Source organism: Oncorhynchus nerka, linkage group LG24 (genome assembly GCF_034236695.1).
Source record: "Oncorhynchus nerka isolate Pitt River linkage group LG24, Oner_Uvic_2.0, whole genome shotgun sequence".
In the NCBI taxonomy this organism is placed as follows: Eukaryota; Metazoa; Chordata; class Actinopteri; order Salmoniformes; family Salmonidae; genus Oncorhynchus; species Oncorhynchus nerka.
The window spans coordinates 81,826,306-81,845,747 of record NC_088419.1 but is presented as its reverse complement, the minus strand read 5'-3'; the positions used below and the strand labels follow the sequence as shown (position 1 = coordinate 81,845,747).

The following is a 19,442-nucleotide window of genomic DNA, read 5'->3' as shown; positions in this document are numbered from 1 at the left end:
TCTGTCTCTTCTCTCCTCTGTCTCTCCTCTCTGTCTCTCCTCTCCTCTGTCTCTCTTCTCTGTTTCTCCTCTCCTCTGTCTCTCCTTTCTGTCTCTCCTCTGTCTCTCCTCTCCTCTGTCTCTCCTCTCCTCTGTCTCTCCTCTCCTCTCTCTCCTCTCTGTCTCTCCTCTCCTCTGTCTCTCCTCTCTGTCTTTCCTCTCCTCTGTCTCTCCCTCTGTCTCTCCTCTCTGTCTCTCCTCTCCTCTGTCTCTCCTCTCTGTCTCTCCTCTCCTCTGTCTCTCTCTCCTCTGTCTACCTCTCTCTGTCTCTCCTCTCTGTCTCTTCTCTCTCCTCTGTCTCTCCTCTCTGTCTCTCTCTCTCCTCTGTCTATCTTCTCTGTTTCTCTCTCCTCTGTCTCTCCTCTCCTCTGTCTCTCCTCTCTGTCTCTCCTGTCTCTCTCTGTCTCTCTCTCTCTCTGTCTCTCCTCTCTCCTCTGTCTCTCCCCTCTGTCTCTCCTCTCTCCTCTGTCTCTCCCCTCTGTCTCTCCTCTCCTCTGTCTTTCTCTCCTCTCTGTCTCTCCTCTCTGTCTCTCCTCTCTGTCTCTCTTCCTCTCCTCTCTCTCTCTCTCTCTCTGTCTCTCCTCTCTGTCTCTCTCTCTCCTCTGTCTCTCCTCTCTGTCTCTCCTCTGTCTCTTCTCTCTCCTCTCCTCTGTCTCTCCTCTCCTCTGTCTCTCTCTCTCTCTGTCTCTCCTCTCTGTCTCTCTCTCTCCTCTGTCTCTCCTCTCCTCTGTCTCTCTCCTCCTCTCCTCTGTCTCTCCCTCCTCTGTCTCTCCTCTCCTCTGTCTCTCCTCTCTGTCTCTCCTCTCCTCTGTCTCTCCTCTCTGTCTCTCCTCTCTGTCTCTCCTCTGTCTCTCCTCTCTGTCTCTCCTCTCCTCTGTCTCTCCTCTCTGTCTCTCCTCTCCTCTGTCTCTCCTCTCTCTGTCTCTTCTCTCCTCTGTCTCTCCTCTCTGTCTCTCCTCTCCTCTGTCTATCTCTCTGTTTCTCTCCTCTCCTCTGTCTCTCTGTCTCTCTCTGTCTCTCCTCTCCTCTGTCTCTCCTCTCCTCTCTCCTCTCTGTCTCTCTCCTCTGTCTCTCTCTCTCTGTCTCTCCTCTCCTCTGTCTCTCTCTCTGTCTCTCTCTCTCTCCTCTGTCTCTCCTCTCCTCTGTCTCTCTCTCCTCTGTCTCTTCTCCTCCTGTCTCTCCTCTCTGTCTCTCTCCTCTCTCTCCTCTCTGTCTTTCCTCTCCTCTGTCTCTCCTCCTCCTGTCTCTCCCTCTCCTCTGTCTCTCCTCTCCTCTGTCTCTCCTCTCCTCTGTCTCTCCTCTGTCTCTCCTCTCCTCTTGTCTCTCTGTCTCTCCTCTCCTCTGTCTCTCTTCTGTGTCTCCTCTCCTCTCCTCTCTCCTCTCCTCTGTCTCTCTCTCTCTGTCTGTCTCTCTCTCCTCTCCTCTGTCTCCTCTCCTCTCTCTCTCCTCTCTGTCTCTCCTCTCCTCTGTCTCTCCTCCTCTGTCTCTCCTCTGTCCTCTGTCTCTCTCTTCTCTGTCTCTCCTCTCCTCTGTCTCTCCTCTCCTCTGTCTCTCTCCTCTCCTCTGTCTCTCCTCTCCTCTGTCTCTCCTCTCTGTCTCTCCTCTCCTGTCTCTCCTCTCCTGTCTCTTCTTTCCTGTCTCTCCTCTCCTCTGTCTCTCTCTCTGTCTCTCCTCTGTCTCTCCTCTGCTGTCTCTGTCTACCTCTCTCTGTCTCTCTCTCTGTCTCCTGTCTCTCTGTCTCTCTCTCTCTGTCTCTCCTCTCCTCTGTCTCTCTCCTCTCTGTTTCTCCTCTCCTCTGTCTCTCTCTCTCCTCTGTCTCTCTCTCTCTGTCTCTCCTCTCCTCTGTCTCCTCTCCTCTCTCTCTCTCTCTGTCTCTTGTCTCTCCTCTGTCTCTCTCTCCTCTGTCTCTCCTCTCCTCTGTCTCTCTCTCTGTCTCTCCTCTCCTCTGTCTCTCCTCTCTGTCTCTCCTCTCCTCTGTCTCTCCTCTCCTCTGTCTCTCCTCTCTGTCTGTCCTCTCTGTCTCTCCTCTGTCTCTCCTCTCCTCTGTCTCTCCTCTCTGTCTCTCCTCTGTCTCTCCCTCTGTCTCTCTCTCCTCTGTCTCTCCTCTCTGTCTCTCCTCTCCTCTCTCTCCTCTCCTCTGTCTCTCCTCTCCTCTGTCTACCTCTCCTCTCTCTCTCCTCTCTGTCTCTCCTCTCTCTCCTCTGTCTCTCCTCTCTGTCTCTCCTCTCTCCTCTGTCTCTCTCTCTCTGTCTCTCCTCTCTCTCCTGTCTCTCCTCTCTGTCTCTCCTCTCCTCTGTCTCTCTCCTCTCCTCTCTCTCTCCTCTCCTCTGTCTCTCCTCTCTGTCTCTCCTCTCCTCTGTCTCTCCTCTCTGTCTTCCTCTCTCTGTCTCTCTCTCTCTGTCTCTCCTCTCTGTCTCTCCCTCTCCTCTGTCTCTCCTCTCTGTCTCTCCTCTCTGTCTCTCCTCTCTCTGTCTCTCCTCTCTGTCTCTCTCTCCTCCTCTCTCTGTCTCTCCTCTCCTCTGTCTCTCCTCTCCTCTGTCTCCTCTCTCTGTCTCTCTCTCTCTGTCTCTTCTTTCTGTCTCTCTCTCCTCTGTCTCTCTCTCTCTGTCTCCCCTCTCCTCTGTCTCTCTTCTCCGTTTCTCCTCTCCTCTGTCTCTCCTCTCCTCTGTCTCTCTTCTCTGTCTCTCCTCTCTGTCTCTCCTCTCTGTCTCTCTCTGTTTCTCCTCTCCTATGTCTCTCCTCTCCTCTGTCTCTCCTCTCCTCTGTCTACCTCTCCTCTCTCCTCTCTGTCTCTCCTCTGTTTCTCCTCTCCTCTGTCTCTCTTCTCTGTTTCTCCTCTCTGTCTCTCCTGTCTCTCCTCTCTGTCTTTCCTCTCCTATGTCTCTCCTCTCCTCTGTCTCTCCTCTCCTCTGTCTCTCCTCCTCTGTCTCTCCTCTGTCTCTCCTCTCCTCCGTCTCTCCTCTCCTCTGTCTCTCCTCTCTCTCTCCCCTCTCTGTCTCTCCTCCTGTCTCTCCCTCTGTCTCTCCTCTCTGTCTTCTCTCTCTCTGTCTCTCTCTCTCTCCTGTCTCTCCTCTGTCTCTCCTCTCTGTCTCTCCTCTCCTCTCTCCTCTCTCCTCTGTCTCTCCTCTCTCCTCTCCTCTGTCTCTCTCTCCTCTGTCTCTCCCTCTCTCTGTCTCTCCTCTCTCTCTGTCTCTCTCTCTCTGTCCTCTCCTCTCTCTCTCCTCTCCTCTCTCTCCTCTCTCTGTCTCTCCTCTCTCTGTCTCTCTCTCCCTCCTCTGTCTCTCTCTCTCCTCTCTGTCTCTCCTGTCTCTGTCTCTCTCTCTCTCTCTCTGTCTCTCCTCTCCTCTGTCTCTCCTCTCCTCTGTCTCTCTCTCTCTCTCCTCTCTCTCCTCTCTGTCTCTCTCTCTCTCTCTCTCTCCTCTGTCTCTCTCTCCTCTGTCTCTCCTCTCTGTCTCTCTCTCTCTGTCTCTCCTCTCTGTCTCTCCTCTCTCCTCTGTCTCTCCTCTCTCTGTCTCTCCTCTCCTCTCTCTCTCTTTGTCTCCTCTGTCTCTCCTCTGTCTCTCCTCTCTGTCTCTCTCTCCTCTCTCTCTGTCTCTCCTCTCTGTCTCTCCTCTCCTGTCTCTCTCTCTGTCTCTCTCTCCTCTGTCTCTCCTCTCCTCTGTCTCTCCTCTCTCTCTGTCTCTCCTCTCTCTGTCTCTCTCTCTCTCTCTGTCTCTCCTCTCCTCTGTCTCTCTCTCCTCTGTCTCTCCTCTCTCTCTGTCTCTCCTCTCTGTCTCTCCCTCTCTGTCTCTCCTCTCCCTGTCTCTCCTCTCCTCTCTCTCCCTCTCTGTCTCTCTCTCCTCCTCTCTCCTCTCTCTCCTCTCTGTCTCTTCTCTCCTCTGTCTCTCCTCTCCTCTGTCTCTCCTCTCCTGTCTCTCCTCTCCTGTCTCTCCTCTCCTGTCTCTCCTCTCCTGTCTCTCCTTTCCTGTCTCTCCTCTCCTCTGTCTCTCCTCCTCTGTCTCTCTCTGTCTCTCCTCTCCTCCTGTCTCTCCTCTCTGTCTCTCCTCTCCTCTGTCTTTCCTCTCCTCTGTCTCTCCTCTCCTCTGTCTCTCCTCTCCTCTGTCTCGCCTCTCTGTCTCTCCTCTCCTGTCTCTCCTCTCCTGTCTCTTCTTTCCTGTCTCTCCTCTCCTCTGTCTCTCTCTCTCTGTCTCTCCTCTCTCTGTCTCTCCTCTCTCTCTCTCCTTCTGTCTCTCCTCTCTGTCTCTCCTCTCCTCTGTCTCTCCTCTCTGTCTCTCCTCTCTGTCTGTCTCTCCTCTCTCTGTCTCTTCTTCTCTCCTCTGTCTCTCCTCTCTCTGTCCTCTGTCTCCCTCTGTCTCTCTCTCCTCTGTCTCTCCTCTCCTCTGTCTCTCCTCTCTGTCTCTCCTCTCCTCTGTGTCTCCTCTCCTCTGTCTCCCCTCTCTGTCTCCCCTCTCTTTCTCCCCTCTCCTCTGTCTCTCCTCTCCTCTGTCTCGCCTCTCTGTCTCTCCTCTCCTGTCTCTCTCTCTCCTCTCCTCTGTCTCTCCTCTCTCTGTCTCTCCTCTCCTGTCTCTCCTTTCCTGTCTCTCCTCTCCTCTGTCTCTCCTCTCCTCTGTCTCTCCTCTCTGTCTCTCCTCTCTCTGTCTCTCCTCTCCTCTGTCTCTCTGTCTCCCCTCTCTGTCTCTCCTCTCCTCTGTCTCCTCTCCTGTCTCTCCTTTCCTGTCTCTCCCTCTCTGTCTCTCCTCTCCTCTGTCTCTCCTCTGTCTCTCCTCTCCTCTGTCTCTCCTCTCTGTCTCTCCTCTCCTCTGTCTCTCCTCTCCTCTGTCTCTCCTCTCCTCTGTTTCTCCTCTCTGTCTCTCCTCTCTGTCTCTCCCCTCTCTGTCTCTCCTCTCCTCTGTCTCTCCTCTCCTCTGTCTCTCCTCTCCTCTGTCTCTCCTCTCTCCTCTGTCTCTCCTCTCTGTCTCTCCTCTCTGTCTCTCCTCTCCTCTGTCTCTCCTCTCCTCTGTCTGTCCTCTCCTCTGTCTCTCCTCTCCTCTGTCTCCCCTCTCTTTCTCCCCTCTCCTCTGTCTCTCCTCTCCTCTGTCTCTCCTCTCCTCTGTCTCCCCTCTCTGTCTCCCCTCTCTTCTGTCTCTCCTCTCTGTCTCTCCTCTCCTCTGTCTCTCCTCTCCTCTGTCTTTCATCTCTTCTGTCACTCCTCATTTAGAATGACTTAACCTATATAGTCTTACCAGATGTGGTTGGCCATATCAGAATATTACGAAGTGACGTAGGCCTATCAAAATGTATTTCATATCCATACTTATGTTCTCTGTTTCCTCAGGAGGTCCCCTGCGGCCACTCAGCCTCCCATCACAAGAGTCTGTCTGCCAGGTAAGACCACAATGCATCACTCTCTCCTGCAATGCACCTGGTGTCCCAAAGACAGGGATGTTAGTTTGTCTTTCCATATGTTTTCCTAAGCTTAAATCTTAAGATAATGTATCAATGTCAAGACCATTCTCTCGTTCTCTCTTCTCTTTCAATCTCTCCCTTCTGTGTCTCTCCTCCTCTGTCTGTCCCTCTCTCTTCTCTCTCCTCCTCCGTCTGTCTCTCTCTCTCTCTCAATCTCTCCCTTCTGTCTCTCTCCTCCTCCGTCTGTCCCTCTCTCTTCTCTCTCCTCCTCCGTCTGTCCCTCTCTCTTCTCTCTCCTCCTCTGTCTGTCTCTCTCTCTCTCAATCTCTCCCTTCTGTCTCTCTCCTCCTCCGTCTGTCCCGCTCTCTTCCCTCTCCTCCTCCGTCTGTCCCTCTCTCTCTTCTCTTGCTATCTTGTCTACACTTGATCCCTGAGACCTCACCTACACCCTCAATCCCTCCCTTACCCCACACCTTTCACCCTCCTACACCCCTCCCTTTTGTCCTCCCTCATCCCCTCCCTCAACTCCTACCTCACCTCATCCCTCTCCCCCCTCTCATTTGCGCGTACAGAATGTGTTGGCTGTCTTCCCTGGCTCTGTCATCAGTGTTAGAAACAACACCCCCCAAGCCTGTTTTTAGTCTGACTGCTCTGATGGGGGAGTACCAGGAAACCTCTCACTTCTCACTGAAAACACAACATCATGTGAATCCTGCTCATTGTACTGTAATGGAGTAGAGACAATGATATGTGTGTGTGTGTGTGTGTGTGTGTGTGTGTGTGTGTGTGTGTGTGTGTGTGTGTGTGTGTGTGTGTGTGTGTGTGTGTGTGACTATTGGACCACTGGCTGGACAAAGCAACAGTAGCTTTGTGTGTGTTTGCTCTTTCAGCGGACTGGAGAAGAAATGGGATGCAGACAGACAAGGGGCCATTGTCTCTGTGCCCACATCTTATAAACACCTTGATAGAAACACACATGTGTGCATGACTGGGAACTCCTGACTGTGTCCTTGAGCTTGTATGATAGTGTCAGGAGGGCAGGCTGCCATAACGAGAAGACTGTTTGTCACACACACACACACATAGACACACACTCACAAACACACTCACACACTCTTGGCAAGACAAGACAGAGGATCTCTGAAAAATGTTGATTAAACATAGCAGGAGAAGTGTGGCTTTTCATTAGTGGTTAGCATCATAATCCAAGATGGCGTAGCAGTCGGACGTGTGTTTGTCTTGTCCTGTGTAAATAGTAGTTTTTCTCTGTTTTTTTACATACATATACATTTCGTATATATTTGAATCTCACTTTCCATCTACGAACTGAATATACTTTCCTGCAACCCTTCTTACCCAATGTGGTACGGATCTGCTATTTTTTATACTTTGAAACCGGAACCCCCATCAGAAGCTAGCCAGCTAACTAGCTACCAGCTAGTAGTCAGTTATCCACTGCTGGTGGTCTTCACTTTTAGCTCGGACACCAGCCAGCTTCAGCTCGGCCAATACCTGCCAGTCTGCACAGCGTGATATCAACCCAGAGCATATCGGACTGCTTTTTCTCTACCACATCACCGGATTCCTGCCTTAAGCTCTGGACCATTACACCGGATCATCGCAGCTAGCTAGCTGCAACCGAGTGGCTGCTGCTGGCTAATGCCTCTTTCCCGAAGCAAGCACCAGTTAGCCTTGAGCTAGCCTTGAACTAGGCCCATCTCCCGACTGGCCGAAGAGCTAGTTAATTCTTGGGCTACAATACCTCTTTTGCCAATTGGCCTGGACCCTTTATTGCCGACACAGAGCCCAGCCATCCATCACGACTGGTCTGCAGACGTAATCGTCCAAGGTGGTTTCAACAGGCTTTTCCATTCCAATTTCACAGAAGACCCATCTGCTAGCCCCGGCCCGCTAGCTTTCTGAATCTCCATGTCTCCAGCTCCTAGCATAGTAGCGACTACCGAACGGCTCCCTGACTCATCTATAGCTGCTCATTGGACCCTATGATCACTCGGCTACACATGCCTCTCCCTAATGTCAATATGCCTTGTCTACTGCTGTTTTGGTAAGTTCGAGCTTCTACTTTTAAAAATCCACCTTTCCAGAAATAAGTCTCTCACTGTTGCTGCTTGTCCAGCTGTGCACTGGACACTATATGTGAATTGATTGCCCCCCATCTATCTTCAGAGTTCATACTGTTTGGTGACCTAAACTGGGATATGCTTAACACCCCGGCCGTCCTACAATCTAAATTAGATGCCCTCAATCTCACACAAATGATCAAGGAATCTACCAGGTACATCCCTAAATCCGTAACCATGGGCACACTCATAGATATCATCCTGACCAACTTGCCCTCTAAATACACCTCTGCTGTCTTCAACCAGGATCTCAGCGATCACTGCCTCATTGCCTGCATCCGTAATTATGTCCGTGGTCAAACGACCCAAATCCAGATATCTGATGTTCTGAAAGAGCTGCAAAATCTGGACCCCTACAAATCAGCTGGGCTAGACAATCTGGACCCTCTCTTTCTAAAATTATCCGGCACAATTGTTCCGGCCTATTACTAGCCTGTTCAACCTTTCTTTCGTATCGTCTGAGATCCTCAAAGATTGGAAAGCTGCCACGGTCATCCCCCTCTTCAAAGGGGGAGACACTCTAGACCCAACTGTTATAGACCTATATCCATCCTGCCCTGCCTTTCTAAAGTCTTCAAAAGACTGCATCCAATGACTGGAACGAATTGCAAAAATCACTGAAGCTAGAGACTTATATCTCCCTCACTAACTTTAACCACCAGCTGTCAGAGCAGCTTACTGATCATTGCACCTGTACATGGCCCATCTGTAAATAGCCCACCCAACTACCTCAAATACCTGTTATTTATTATTTGCTCCTTTGCACCCCAGTATTGTTACTTGCACATTCATCTTCTGCACATCTATCACTCCAGTGTTTAATTGCTACATTGTCAATATTTTGCCACTATGGCCTATTTATTGCCTTACCTCCCTAATCTTAACTCATTTTTAACACACTGTAAATATACTTTTCTATTGTGTTATTAACTGTATGTTTGTTTATTCCATGTGTAACTCTGTGTTGTTGTTTGTGTCACACTGCTTTGCTTTATCTTGGCCAGGTCGCAGTTGTAAACGAGAACTTGTTCTCAACTGGCCTACCTTAAATAAAGGTGAAATAAAAATAATGAAGGAGAATGGGATTCTGTTGAGTCTGCTGCTACAGACACAGCCATAACACAGTAACAGGGACTCATTGTCATTCCTCTCACATTGTTAAGATATAGGTTTTTCCAAACAGTTTCGGTCATTGGACTTATAATACAAAGACTACAAGGACAGAGGAGTACACACACACACACACACACACACACACACACACACACACAATGTAGGCAGACACAAGGGCAGATTGAAATAGAGAAGAGGAAGTGCGTGATGTGTTTGTGTGTCATTCATCTCTGTGTGTGTGTGTGTGCGTTTGTGTGTGTGTGCCAATGCATGCGTTTATGTGCATCCGTATGAGTAGGCCTATAAGTGTATTTCTGTATGTGCACAGTGTGCACATGTTTTTGAGTATGGTCCTGTGTGTGTGTGTGTGTGTGTGTGTGTGTGTGTGTGTGTGTGTGTGTGTGTGTGTGTGTGTGGGTGTGTGTGTGTGTGGGCAGGGAGCTGTTCCGGTGTGACAGTGCTCCGGGGCCCTGATTGACGTCAGCCCGCCTGCATGTGGCTTTTGTTGACTTCCTGTCAGCGCAGATGGACAGACCGCCACTTCCCCTTTCTGAAGAGGGAGTGCTCGTCAGGTGCATGAGTATGTGTGTGTGTGTGTGTGAGAAGAATGAGTGTGTTTCCCATAAGCAGACTAGGCTATGACGATCACTATGACCTATTGAGTTAGGTACTGTGAGGTTTCATGTGCTTTTCTATCAGTACTTTTAGTTCATAGTCTCCTCAGAGGAGGACATCACTAGCATGCTGGCAGCATCACAGGGTTCACTGAGTGCGGTGTTGAAGGGTTACGTGAAAAGGGTTGCAGGTACAGACAACTAGCACAAAAATAATATTGCGATATTGTCCAAACAATACGATATATCATAAAAAAAATAATATCCTGACATGTAACTGTGAAGATTTTTTCCCCATCACTAAAATTGTGAATGAAGTAGATTTTAATGGGAGGTGTTTTACCTTCATGGTTTCTCCTTGTGAATGATCAGGTAGAGCCACTCAACCAATCCTCCAATAATACACTTGTCCTCAATTGCTCAGGTTAGGTTATATCTAAACACAAGGTTAGTTGATGAGACTTCCACATACTGTAGCTGAAGGCGTTGACAGTGTTGTTGGTTACCTACTGCATAGCTACTCTGAATGATACCAGAGCCATTACACCACCCTCACTTCCATCTTACCATATTCCCATGCTCTGAGAGGTCACCTCCCCTCTTCCACCTGTATCCCCCCACCCCTCCTCCACACACAAACCCTGCCCCCCCTCTATGACAGTGTGTGATGTAAGGCTTGCCAGACCCTGTCTTTGTCTGTCACACTGGAGACAATGAGACAGAGGGAAAGAGTGATTTCCTGTCCCATCCTTCCTCCGTCTGCTCCCCCTCTCTTTTCGTCCGGCAGAGGGGAGGAAATGGAGGGCAGGAAGAGAGAAGCAGATTGATCCTGTTATTGGCCTGTTGTCCCTGTTTTAACGGAACACGACGGACAGACGGACGGAACCCAGGAGGTGTTTTTGTGTCTGGCAGGCAGGGAAGCTGTGTGTGTGTGTGTGTGTGTGTGTGTGTGTGTGTGTGTGTGTGTGTGTGTGTGTGTGTGTGTGTGTGTGTGTGTGTGTGTGTGTGTGTGTGTGACTATTGGACCACTGGCTGGACAAAGCAACAGTAGCTTTGTGTGTGTTTGCTCCTTCAGCGGACTGGAGAAGAAATGGGATGCAGACAGACAAGGGGCCATTGTCTCTGTGCCCACATCTTATAAACACCTTGATAGAAACACACATGCACATATTTAACACTGATAAACACTCACACACTGGTCTGTGGCCTGCACACTCACAGCTCACACGATGTCATGGCACGAGCTGCACTTAATGTTAGAGTCAGGCCTCAGCATAAAGCCTCAACATAGCCTATTCTGTTGTTGTGTATATTGTATAGTATGAAATGGAAATAACCAACACAGACTCCATAAGGTTATCAGGACATGATGTTCTTATCACAGTGACAGTGACAGGGCCGATATTGTCATGACTTCTCACCCTCACACTGAGTGGCACGTGCCATTTAGCGCTCACCGCAGCAGCAAGGCAGGCAGGTAATTGGAAAAACCTCAGTGCGGTTTTTCACAGTGGTCATGATGATGGACAGATACAGGGGGGAGAGATGAAGAAAGAGAGATAGAGGAGAAACAGGAAGAGAGAGAACATAGTTAGAGAGAGAGAGAAGAGAGAGGAGAGCAAGAGAAGAGAGAGAGGAGATAAATAGAGGAGAGAAAAAAGAGAGTTAGAGGAAAGAGAGAGAGGAGAGATAGAGAGAAAGAAGAGAAATAGAGGAGAGAGAGAGGAAAACAGGAAGAGATAAGAGGAGAGAGAGAACAGAGTTAGAGGAGAGAGAGAGAGAGAGAGAAGAGAGAGAGAGAGGAGAGCAAGAGAAGAGAGATAGAGGAGAGAAATATAGAGAAAAAATAGAGAGAGAGGAGAGAAAGAAGAGAAATAGAGGAGAGAGAGAGGAAAAACAGGAAGAGATAAGAGGAGAGAGGGGACAGAGTTAGAGGAGAGAGAGAGAAGAGAGAGAGAGAGAGGAGAGCAAGAGAAGAGAGATAGAGGAGAGAAAGAAGAGAGTTAGAGGAGAGCGAGAGATATAGGAGAGAGAGAAGAGAGAGAGAGAGAAGATAGATAGAGAGAAGAGAGAAGACAGATAGAGGAGATAGACGAGAGTTAGAGAAGAGAGAGAGATGAGAGATAGAGAATTAGAGGAGAGAGAGAAGAAAGAGAGAAGCGAGATAGAGGAGAGAGTTGGTGGAGAGAGAGAGAAGAGAGAGGAGAGAGATCATCACTGATGACAATCAGAACAGGTTGGGTAGCTCCGCCCGCTTCACGGATTCTTGTGTAGTATTTCACAACCTTGCCCCATTAATTCTGTGTGGTTACAGGGTTAATTCCGCATGGTTACAGGGTTAAAACCGAAATTACTCAAAGGGTTAAGTTTAGGTATTCATTCCGAGTTGTTAAGGTTAGGAGCTATGGTTTGGGGAAGGTAAGAAAATAATAACATTAAGTATCATCAAGTTCTCTCCCTGCTTGCTAGAGAACTGTGAACTGCCTTGGCTGAGTGGTCTAAGCAGCACACTCTGCCTCTGAGCCTCGTGAGTTTGTTTATTTTGGGATTTTTCTTTTGACCAGCCTGGTATTTAACACCACAGGAATGTTGCTGTTGTGTTATTGTGATGGTCAGACATGACGAAGGCATCAGTGCTCTGTCATAGTTCTAGAGTCGTAGAGGAAATGTTTTCCCTCTGCGTTGACTGTACTATGTTAACGGGGAAACACATAGGTATGAGCAGGCTTCCTGATAGGTCGACCCAGCGATGAAATTGCCTCCGACAGGAACCGCAGGGTGGGAAAAAGCCTGTGTGACTGTGTGCGTGCGCGTGTATGTGTGTGTGCGCGTGTGTGTGAACAGACCTGTGAACCTACAGGCTTCATTCAAACACTGTGTGTTTGGCTATTCAGCTCTATAGAAAGGTGTTAACAGTCTGGCTTTTAGGTGAAAGTCCCATTGTAAAGTCCATTGTTAGACTATTTATCTATGAGGAAGGACTCTAGCATGACATTTTCCCAATGAGAGGCCCTATGTGCTATTTCAAACCTAAGCTCAGGAGTAGTGTTTGCTTTGGCATGTAAAGCCTAGTCTACGTATGGCTAAAGTGATGTAGGATCTTAATATGATCACCCTGTTGTATTTGACGTTTTTATAGGCTTCTGAAGTTTGTCATTTCCACTTTGAAATTTCACCAAAAATGTATCAGCCACGACAAAAATGTCCATTCATTATAATCCACATAATATTTAACATTTCCTGTTGCTGCAAACTGTAGCAAACTGGCTCAAATGAAGATTCTACATACAGTATGTAGGAGTGTTATGCAATAGGGCATAGAGTTAGACACATGGACAGGCATGCACACACATATACATCGTAGATTACAAGCCTGTTCCCAGGAAGTGAAGTCTGGAGCTAAGGTAAGCTCTGTAGTAAAACAGGAGAGAGGTAAAGATAAAGACAGCCCCTGATACATTTGGTAAGTCCTCTATCGAGGCTCCTCTTTCTCTAAGACCATCCCCAGATGACCCTTAGAGCATCAGTCACATATCTGCCCCTTTCAGCCTTAAAGCTCCAGGAAATCACTGAATCGTCTTGGAATAACGGCTTAATGTGGTTTACTTTAAATCCTATGTGTTGAGTCTTGACTTAACCAGTTAAACATGGCACGCAGTAGATTTAAGGCATGAGAATGTGTTGTCCTATCGTCGTGGTTTTGTAATATTCAGAACCGTCTGTTTGTGTTCAAGGCCCTTTATATCTTACGGTGGAACAAGTACCTTTCTCTGAATTCAATCAAGTTTGGACTCTTTTTAAACAACACTTCATATGGCTGTTTTCTTTTAGATCTGTTCTGAGGTGGTGCTGCGTGTGTGTGTGTGTGTGCGCGTGTGTGATCATTCTCAAAGCCCTGTTCTGTAGCTGTGCCAGTGTTCCTATAATACATGCCCAGGATGTAATGACCTGATCCCCGACCAGACAGGGAATAAAGAGTTACTCATCATCAGGCAGTTTATGACTGTTTCTTAATACTCCCATCCTGGACTGACCCTGCTGCTAATACAGTGTTGGTATGCAGGAATGCAACAGAGGTCACTGAGGGAAGAGAGAGAAAGGAAGGACTGATGAGAGGGCTTACGCTGCTTTTAGTCAAGCGAAACGCGTCAGCGATGGTCCAGGGCTGCATACAGAGCCCTCCGCACAATGTAGGCTGCAACCTGCAACCTGTTTCCCTGTTTTTAGGCTGGAAACAGCTGTGAAGCGAGTTATAGCCTTTTCACTGTAGGCTGCAACCTGCAACCTGTTTCCCTGTTTTTAGGCTGGAAACAGCTGTGAAGCGAGTTATAGCCTTTTCACTGTAGGCTGCAACCTGCAACCTGTTTCCCTGTTTTTAGGCTGGAAACAGCTGTGAAGCGAGTTATAGCCTTTTCACTGTAGGCTGCAACCTGCTTCCCTGTTTTTAGGCGGGAAACAGCTGTGAAGCGAGTTATAGCCTTTTCACTGTAGGCTGCAACCTGCAACCTGTTTCCCTGTTTTTAGGCGGGAAACAGCTGTGAAGCGAGTTATAGCCTTTTTACTGTAGGCTGCAACCTGCAACCTGTTCCCCTGTTTTTAGGCTGGAAACAGCTGTGAAGCGAGTTATAGCCTTTTCACTGTAGGCTCCAACCTGCAACCTGTTTCCCTGTTTTTAGGCTGGAAACAGCTGTAAAGCGAGTTATAGCCTTTTCACTGTAGGCTCCAACCTGCAACCTGTTTCCCTGTTTTTAGGCTGGAAACAGCTGTGATGCGAGTTATAGCCTTTTCACTGTAGGCTGCAACCTGTTTCCCTGTTTTTAGGCTGGAAACAGCTGTGATGCGAGTTATAGCCTTTTCACTGTAGGCTGCAACCTGTTTCCCTGTTTTTAGGCTGGAAACAGCTGTGAAGTGAGTTATAGCCTTTTTACTGTAGGCTGCAACCTGCAACCTGTTTCCCTGTTTTTAGGCTGGAAACAGCTGTAAAGCGAGTTATAGCCTTTTCACTGTAGGCTGCAACCTGTTTCCCTGTTTTTAGGCTGGAAACAGCTGTGATGCGAGTTATAGCCTTTTCACTGTAGGCTGCAACCTGTTTCCCTGTTTTTAGGCGGGAAACAGCTGTGAAGCGAGTTATAGCCTTTTCACTGTAGGCTGCAACCTGCAACCTGTTTCCCTGTTTTTAGGCTGGAAACAGCTGTGAAGCGAGTTATAGCCTTTTCACTGTAGGCTGCAACCTGCAACCTGTTTCCCTGTTTTTAGGCGGGAAACAGCTGTGATGCGAGTTATAGCCTTTTCACTGTAGGCAGCAACCTGCAACCTGTTTCCCTGTTTTTAGGCTGGAAACAGCTGTAAAGCGAGTTATAGCCTTTTCACTGTAGGCTGCAACCTGTTTCCCTGTTTTTAGGCTGGAAACAGCTGTGATGCGAGTTATAGCCTTTTCACTGTAGGCTGCAACCTGCAACCTGTTTCCCTGTTTTTAGGCTGGAAACAGCTGTGAAGCGAGTTATAGCCTTTTCACTGTAGGCTGCAACCTGTTTCCCTGTTTTTAGGCGGGAAACAGCTGTGAAGTTAGTTATAGCCTTTTCACTGTAGGCTGCAACCTGCAACCTGTTTCCCTGTTTTTAGGCTGGAAACAGCTGTGAAGCGAGTTATAGCCTTTTCACTGTAGGCTGCAACCTGCAACCTGTTTCCCTGTTTTTAGGCGGGAAACAGCTGTGATGCGAGTTATAGCCTTTTCACTGTAGGCTGCAACCTGCAACCTGTTTCCCTGTTTTTAGGCTGGAAACAGCTGTGAAGCGAGATATAGCCTTTTCACTGTAGGCTGCAACCTGCAACCTGTTTCCCTGTTTTTAGGCTGGAAACAGCTGTGTAGCGAGTTATAGCCTTTTCATTGTCGGCTGCAACCTGCAACCTGTTTCCCTGTTTTTAGGCTGGAAACAGCTGTAAAGCGAGTTATAGCCTTTTCACTGTAGGCTGCAACCTGTTTCCCTGTTTTTAGGCTGGAAACAGCTGTAAAGCGAGTTTTAGCCTTTTCACTGTAGGCTGCAACCTGCAACCTGTTTCCCTGTTTTTAGGCTGGAAACAGCTGTAAAGCGAGTTATAGCCTTTTCACTGTAGGCTGCAACCTGCAACCTGTTTCCCTGTTTTTAGGCTGGAAACAGCTGTAAAGCGAGTTATAGCCTTTTCACTGTAGGCTGCAACCTGCAACCTGTTTCCCTGTTTTTAGGCTGGAAACAGCTGTAAAGCGAGTTATAGCCTTTTCACTGTAGGCTCCAACCTGTTTCCCTGTTTTTAGGCTGGAAACAGCTGTGAAGCGAGTTATAGCCTTTTCACTGTAGGCTGCAACCTGTTTCCCTGTTTTTAGGCTGGAAACAGCTGTAAAGCGAGTTTTAGCCTTTTCACTGTAGGCTGCAACCTGCAACCTGTTTCCCTGTTTTTAGGCTGGAAACAGCTGTAAAGCGAGTTATAGCCTTTTCACTGTAGGCTGCAACCTGCAACCTGTTTCCCTGTTTTTAGGCTGGAAACAGCTGTAAAGCGAGTTATAGCCTTTTCACTGTAGGCTCCAACCTGTTTCCCTGTTTTTAGGCTGGAAACAGCTGTAAAGCGAGTTATAGCCTTTTCACTGTAGGCTGCAACCTGTTTCCCTGTTTTTAGGCTGGAAACAGCTGTAAAACCTGTTTCCTGTTTTTTTAGCCTTTTCACTGTAGGCTGCAACCTGTTTCCCTGTTTTTAGGCTGGAAACAGCTGTAAAGCGAGTTATAGCCTTTTCACTGTAGGCTGCAACCTGTTTCCCTGTTTTTAGGCTGGAAACAGCTGTAAAGCGAGTTATAGCCTTTTCACTGTAGGCTCCAACCTGCAACCTGTTTCCCTGTTTTTAGGCTGGAAACAGCTGTGATGCGAGTTATAGCCTTTTCACTGTAGGCTGCAACCTGTTTCCCTGTTTTTAGGCTGGAAACAGCTGTGATGCGAGTTATAGCCTTTTCACTGTAGGCTGCAACCTGTTTCCCTGTTTTTAGGCTGGAAACAGCTGTGAAGTGAGTTATAGCCTTTTTACTGTAGGCTGCAACCTGCAACCTGTTTCCCTGTTTTTAGGCTGGAAACAGCTGTAAAGCGAGTTATAGCCTTTTCACTGTAGGCTGCAACCTGTTTCCCTGTTTTTAGGCTGGAAACAGCTGTGATGCGAGTTATAGCCTTTTCACTGTAGGCTGCAACCTGTTTCCCTGTTTTTAGGCGGGAAACAGCTGTGAAGCGAGTTATAGCCTTTTCACTGTAGGCTGCAACCTGCAACCTGTTTCCCTGTTTTTAGGCTGGAAACAGCTGTGAAGCGAGTTATAGCCTTTTCACTGTAGGCTGCAACCTGCAACCTGTTTCCCTGTTTTTAGGCGGGAAACAGCTGTGATGCGAGTTATAGCCTTTTCACTGTAGGCAGCAACCTGCAACCTGTTTCCCTGTTTTTAGGCTGGAAACAGCTGTAAAGCGAGTTATAGCCTTTTCACTGTAGGCTGCAACCTGTTTCCCTGTTTTTAGGCTGGAAACAGCTGTGATGCGAGTTATAGCCTTTTCACTGTAGGCTGCAACCTGCAACCTGTTTCCCTGTTTTTAGGCTGGAAACAGCTGTGAAGCGAGTTATAGCCTTTTCACTGTAGGCTGCAACCTGTTTCCCTGTTTTTAGGCGGGAAACAGCTGTGAAGTTAGTTATAGCCTTTTCACTGTAGGCTGCAACCTGTTTCCCTGTTTTTAGGCTGGAAACAGCTGTGAAGCGAGTTATAGCCTTTTCACTGTAGGCTGCAACCTGCAACCTGTTTCCCTGTTTTTAGGCGGGAAACAGCTGTGATGCGAGTTATAGCCTTTTCACTGTAGGCTGCAACCTGCAACCTGTTTCCCTGTTTTTAGGCTGGAAACAGCTGTGAAGCGAGATATAGCCTTTTCACTGTAGGCTGCAACCTGCAACCTGTTTCCCTGTTTTTAGGCTGGAAACAGCTGTGTAGCGAGTTATAGCCTTTTCATTGTCGGCTGCAACCTGCAACCTGTTTCCCTGTTTTTAGGCTGGAAACAGCTGTAAAGCGAGTTATAGCCTTTTCACTGTAGGCTGCAACCTGTTTCCCTGTTTTTAGGCTGGAAACAGCTGTAAAGCGAGTTTTAGCCTTTTCACTGTAGGCTGCAACCTGCAACCTGTTTCCCTGTTTTTAGGCGGGAAACAGCTGTAAAGCGAGTTATAGCCTTTTCACTGTAGGCTGCAACCTGTTTCCCTGTTTTTAGGCTGGAAACAGCTGTAAAGCGAGTTATAGCCTTTTCACTGTAGGCTGCAACCTGCAACCTGTTTCCCTGTTTTTAGGCTGGAAACAGCTGTAAAGCGAGTTATAGCCTTTTCACTGTAGGCTGCAACCTGTTTCCCTGTTTTTAGGCTGGAAACAGCTGTAAAGCGAGTTATAGCCTTTTCACTGTAGGCTCCAACCTGTTTCCCTGTTTTTAGGCTGGAAACAGCTGTGAAGCGAGTTATAGCCTTTTCACTGTAGGCTGCAACCTGTTTCCCTGTTTTTAGGCTGGAAACAGCTGTAAAGCGAGTTTTAGCCTTTTCACTGTAGGCTGCAACCTGCAACCTGTTTCCCTGTTTTTAGGCTGGAAACAGCTGTAAAGCGAGTTATAGCCTTTTCAGAGTAGGCTGCAACCTGCAACCTGTTTCCCTGTTTTTAGGCTGGAAACAGCTGTAAAGCGAGTTATAGCCTTTTCACTGTAGGCTCCAACCTGTTTCCCTGTTTTTAGGCTGGAAACAGCTGTAAAGCGAGTTATAGCCTTTTCACTGTAGGCTGCAACCTGTTTCCCTGTTTTTAGGCTGGAAACAGCTGTAAAGCGAGTTTTAGCCTTTTCACTGTAGGCTGCAACCTGCAACCTGTTTCCCTGTTTTTAGGCGGGAAACAGCTGTAAAGCGAGTTATAGCCTTTTCACTGTAGGCTGCTAACTTCAACCTGTTTCCCTGTTTTAAGGCTGGAAACAGCTGTGAAGCGAGTTATAGCCTTTTCACTGTAGGCTGCAACCTGCAACCTGTTTCCCTGTTTTTAGGCTGGAAACAGCTGTAAAGCGAGTTATAGCCTTTTCACTGTAGGCTGCAACCTGCAACCTGTTTCCCTGTTTTTAGGCTGGAAACAGCTGTAAAGCGAGTTATAGCCTTTTCACTGTAGGCTGCAACCTGTTTCCCTGTTTTTAGGCTGGGAACAGCTGTAAAGCGAGTAAATAGCCTTTTCACTGTAGGCTGCAACCTGTTTCCCTGTTTTTAGGCTGGAAACAGCTGTAAAGCGAGTTATAGCCTTTTCACTGTAGGCTGCAACCTGCAACCTGTTTCCCTGTTTTTAGGCTGGAAACAGCTGTAAAGCGAGTTATAGCCTTTTCACTGTAGGCTCCAACCTGTTTCCCTGTTTTTAGGCTGGAAACAGCTGTAAAGCGAGTTATAGCCTTTTCACTGTAGGCTCCAACCTGTTTCCATGTTTTTAGGCTGGAAACAGCTGTAAAGCGAGTTATAGCCTTTTCACTGTAGGCTCCAACCTGTTTCCCTGTTTTTAGGCTGGAAACAGCTGTGAAGCGAGTTTTAGCCTTTTCACTGTAGGCTGCAACCTGTTTCCCTGTTTTTAGGCTGGAAACAGCTGTAAAGCGAGTTTTAGCCTTTTCACTGTAGGCTGCAACCTGCAACCTGTTTCCCTGTTTTTAGGCTGGAAACAGCTGTAAAGCGAGTTATAGCCTTTTCACTGTAGGCTCCAACCTGTTTCCCTGTTTTTAGGCTGGAAACAGCTGTAAAGCGAGTTATAGCCTTTTCACTGTAGGCTGCAACCTGTTTCCCTGTTTTTAGGCTGGAAACAGCTGTAAAGCGAGTTTTAGCCTTTTCACTGTAGGCTGCAACCTGTTTCCCTGTTTTTAGGCGGGAAACAGCTGTAAAGCGAGTTATAGCCTTTTCACTGTAGGCTGCTAACTTCAACCTGTTTCCCTGTTTTTAGGCTGGAAACAGCTGTGAAGCGAGTTATAGCCTTTTCACTGTAGGCTGCAACCTGCAACCTGTTTCCCTGTTTTTAGGCTGGAAACAGCTGTAAAGCGAGTTATAGCCTTTTCACTGTAGGCTGCAACCTGTTTCCCTGTTTTTAGGCTGGAAACAGCTGTAAAGCGA

General features: G+C 48.0%; 1 protein-coding gene across 3 annotated transcripts in view; it reads left to right on the top strand.

The window, feature by feature from the left end:
- Positions 1 to 19,442, top strand: part of pde4ba (phosphodiesterase 4B, cAMP-specific a) — a 346,990-nt gene that overhangs the window by 260,386 nt on the left and 67,162 nt on the right. For all 3 annotated transcript variants that reach the window (XM_065009204.1, XM_065009203.1, XM_065009205.1), the window contains one exon: positions 5,354 to 5,403. In XM_065009204.1, the coding sequence (XP_064865276.1) occupies positions 5,354 to 5,403 (50 nt within the window). The remainder of the gene's footprint in view (positions 1 to 5,353; positions 5,404 to 19,442) is intronic.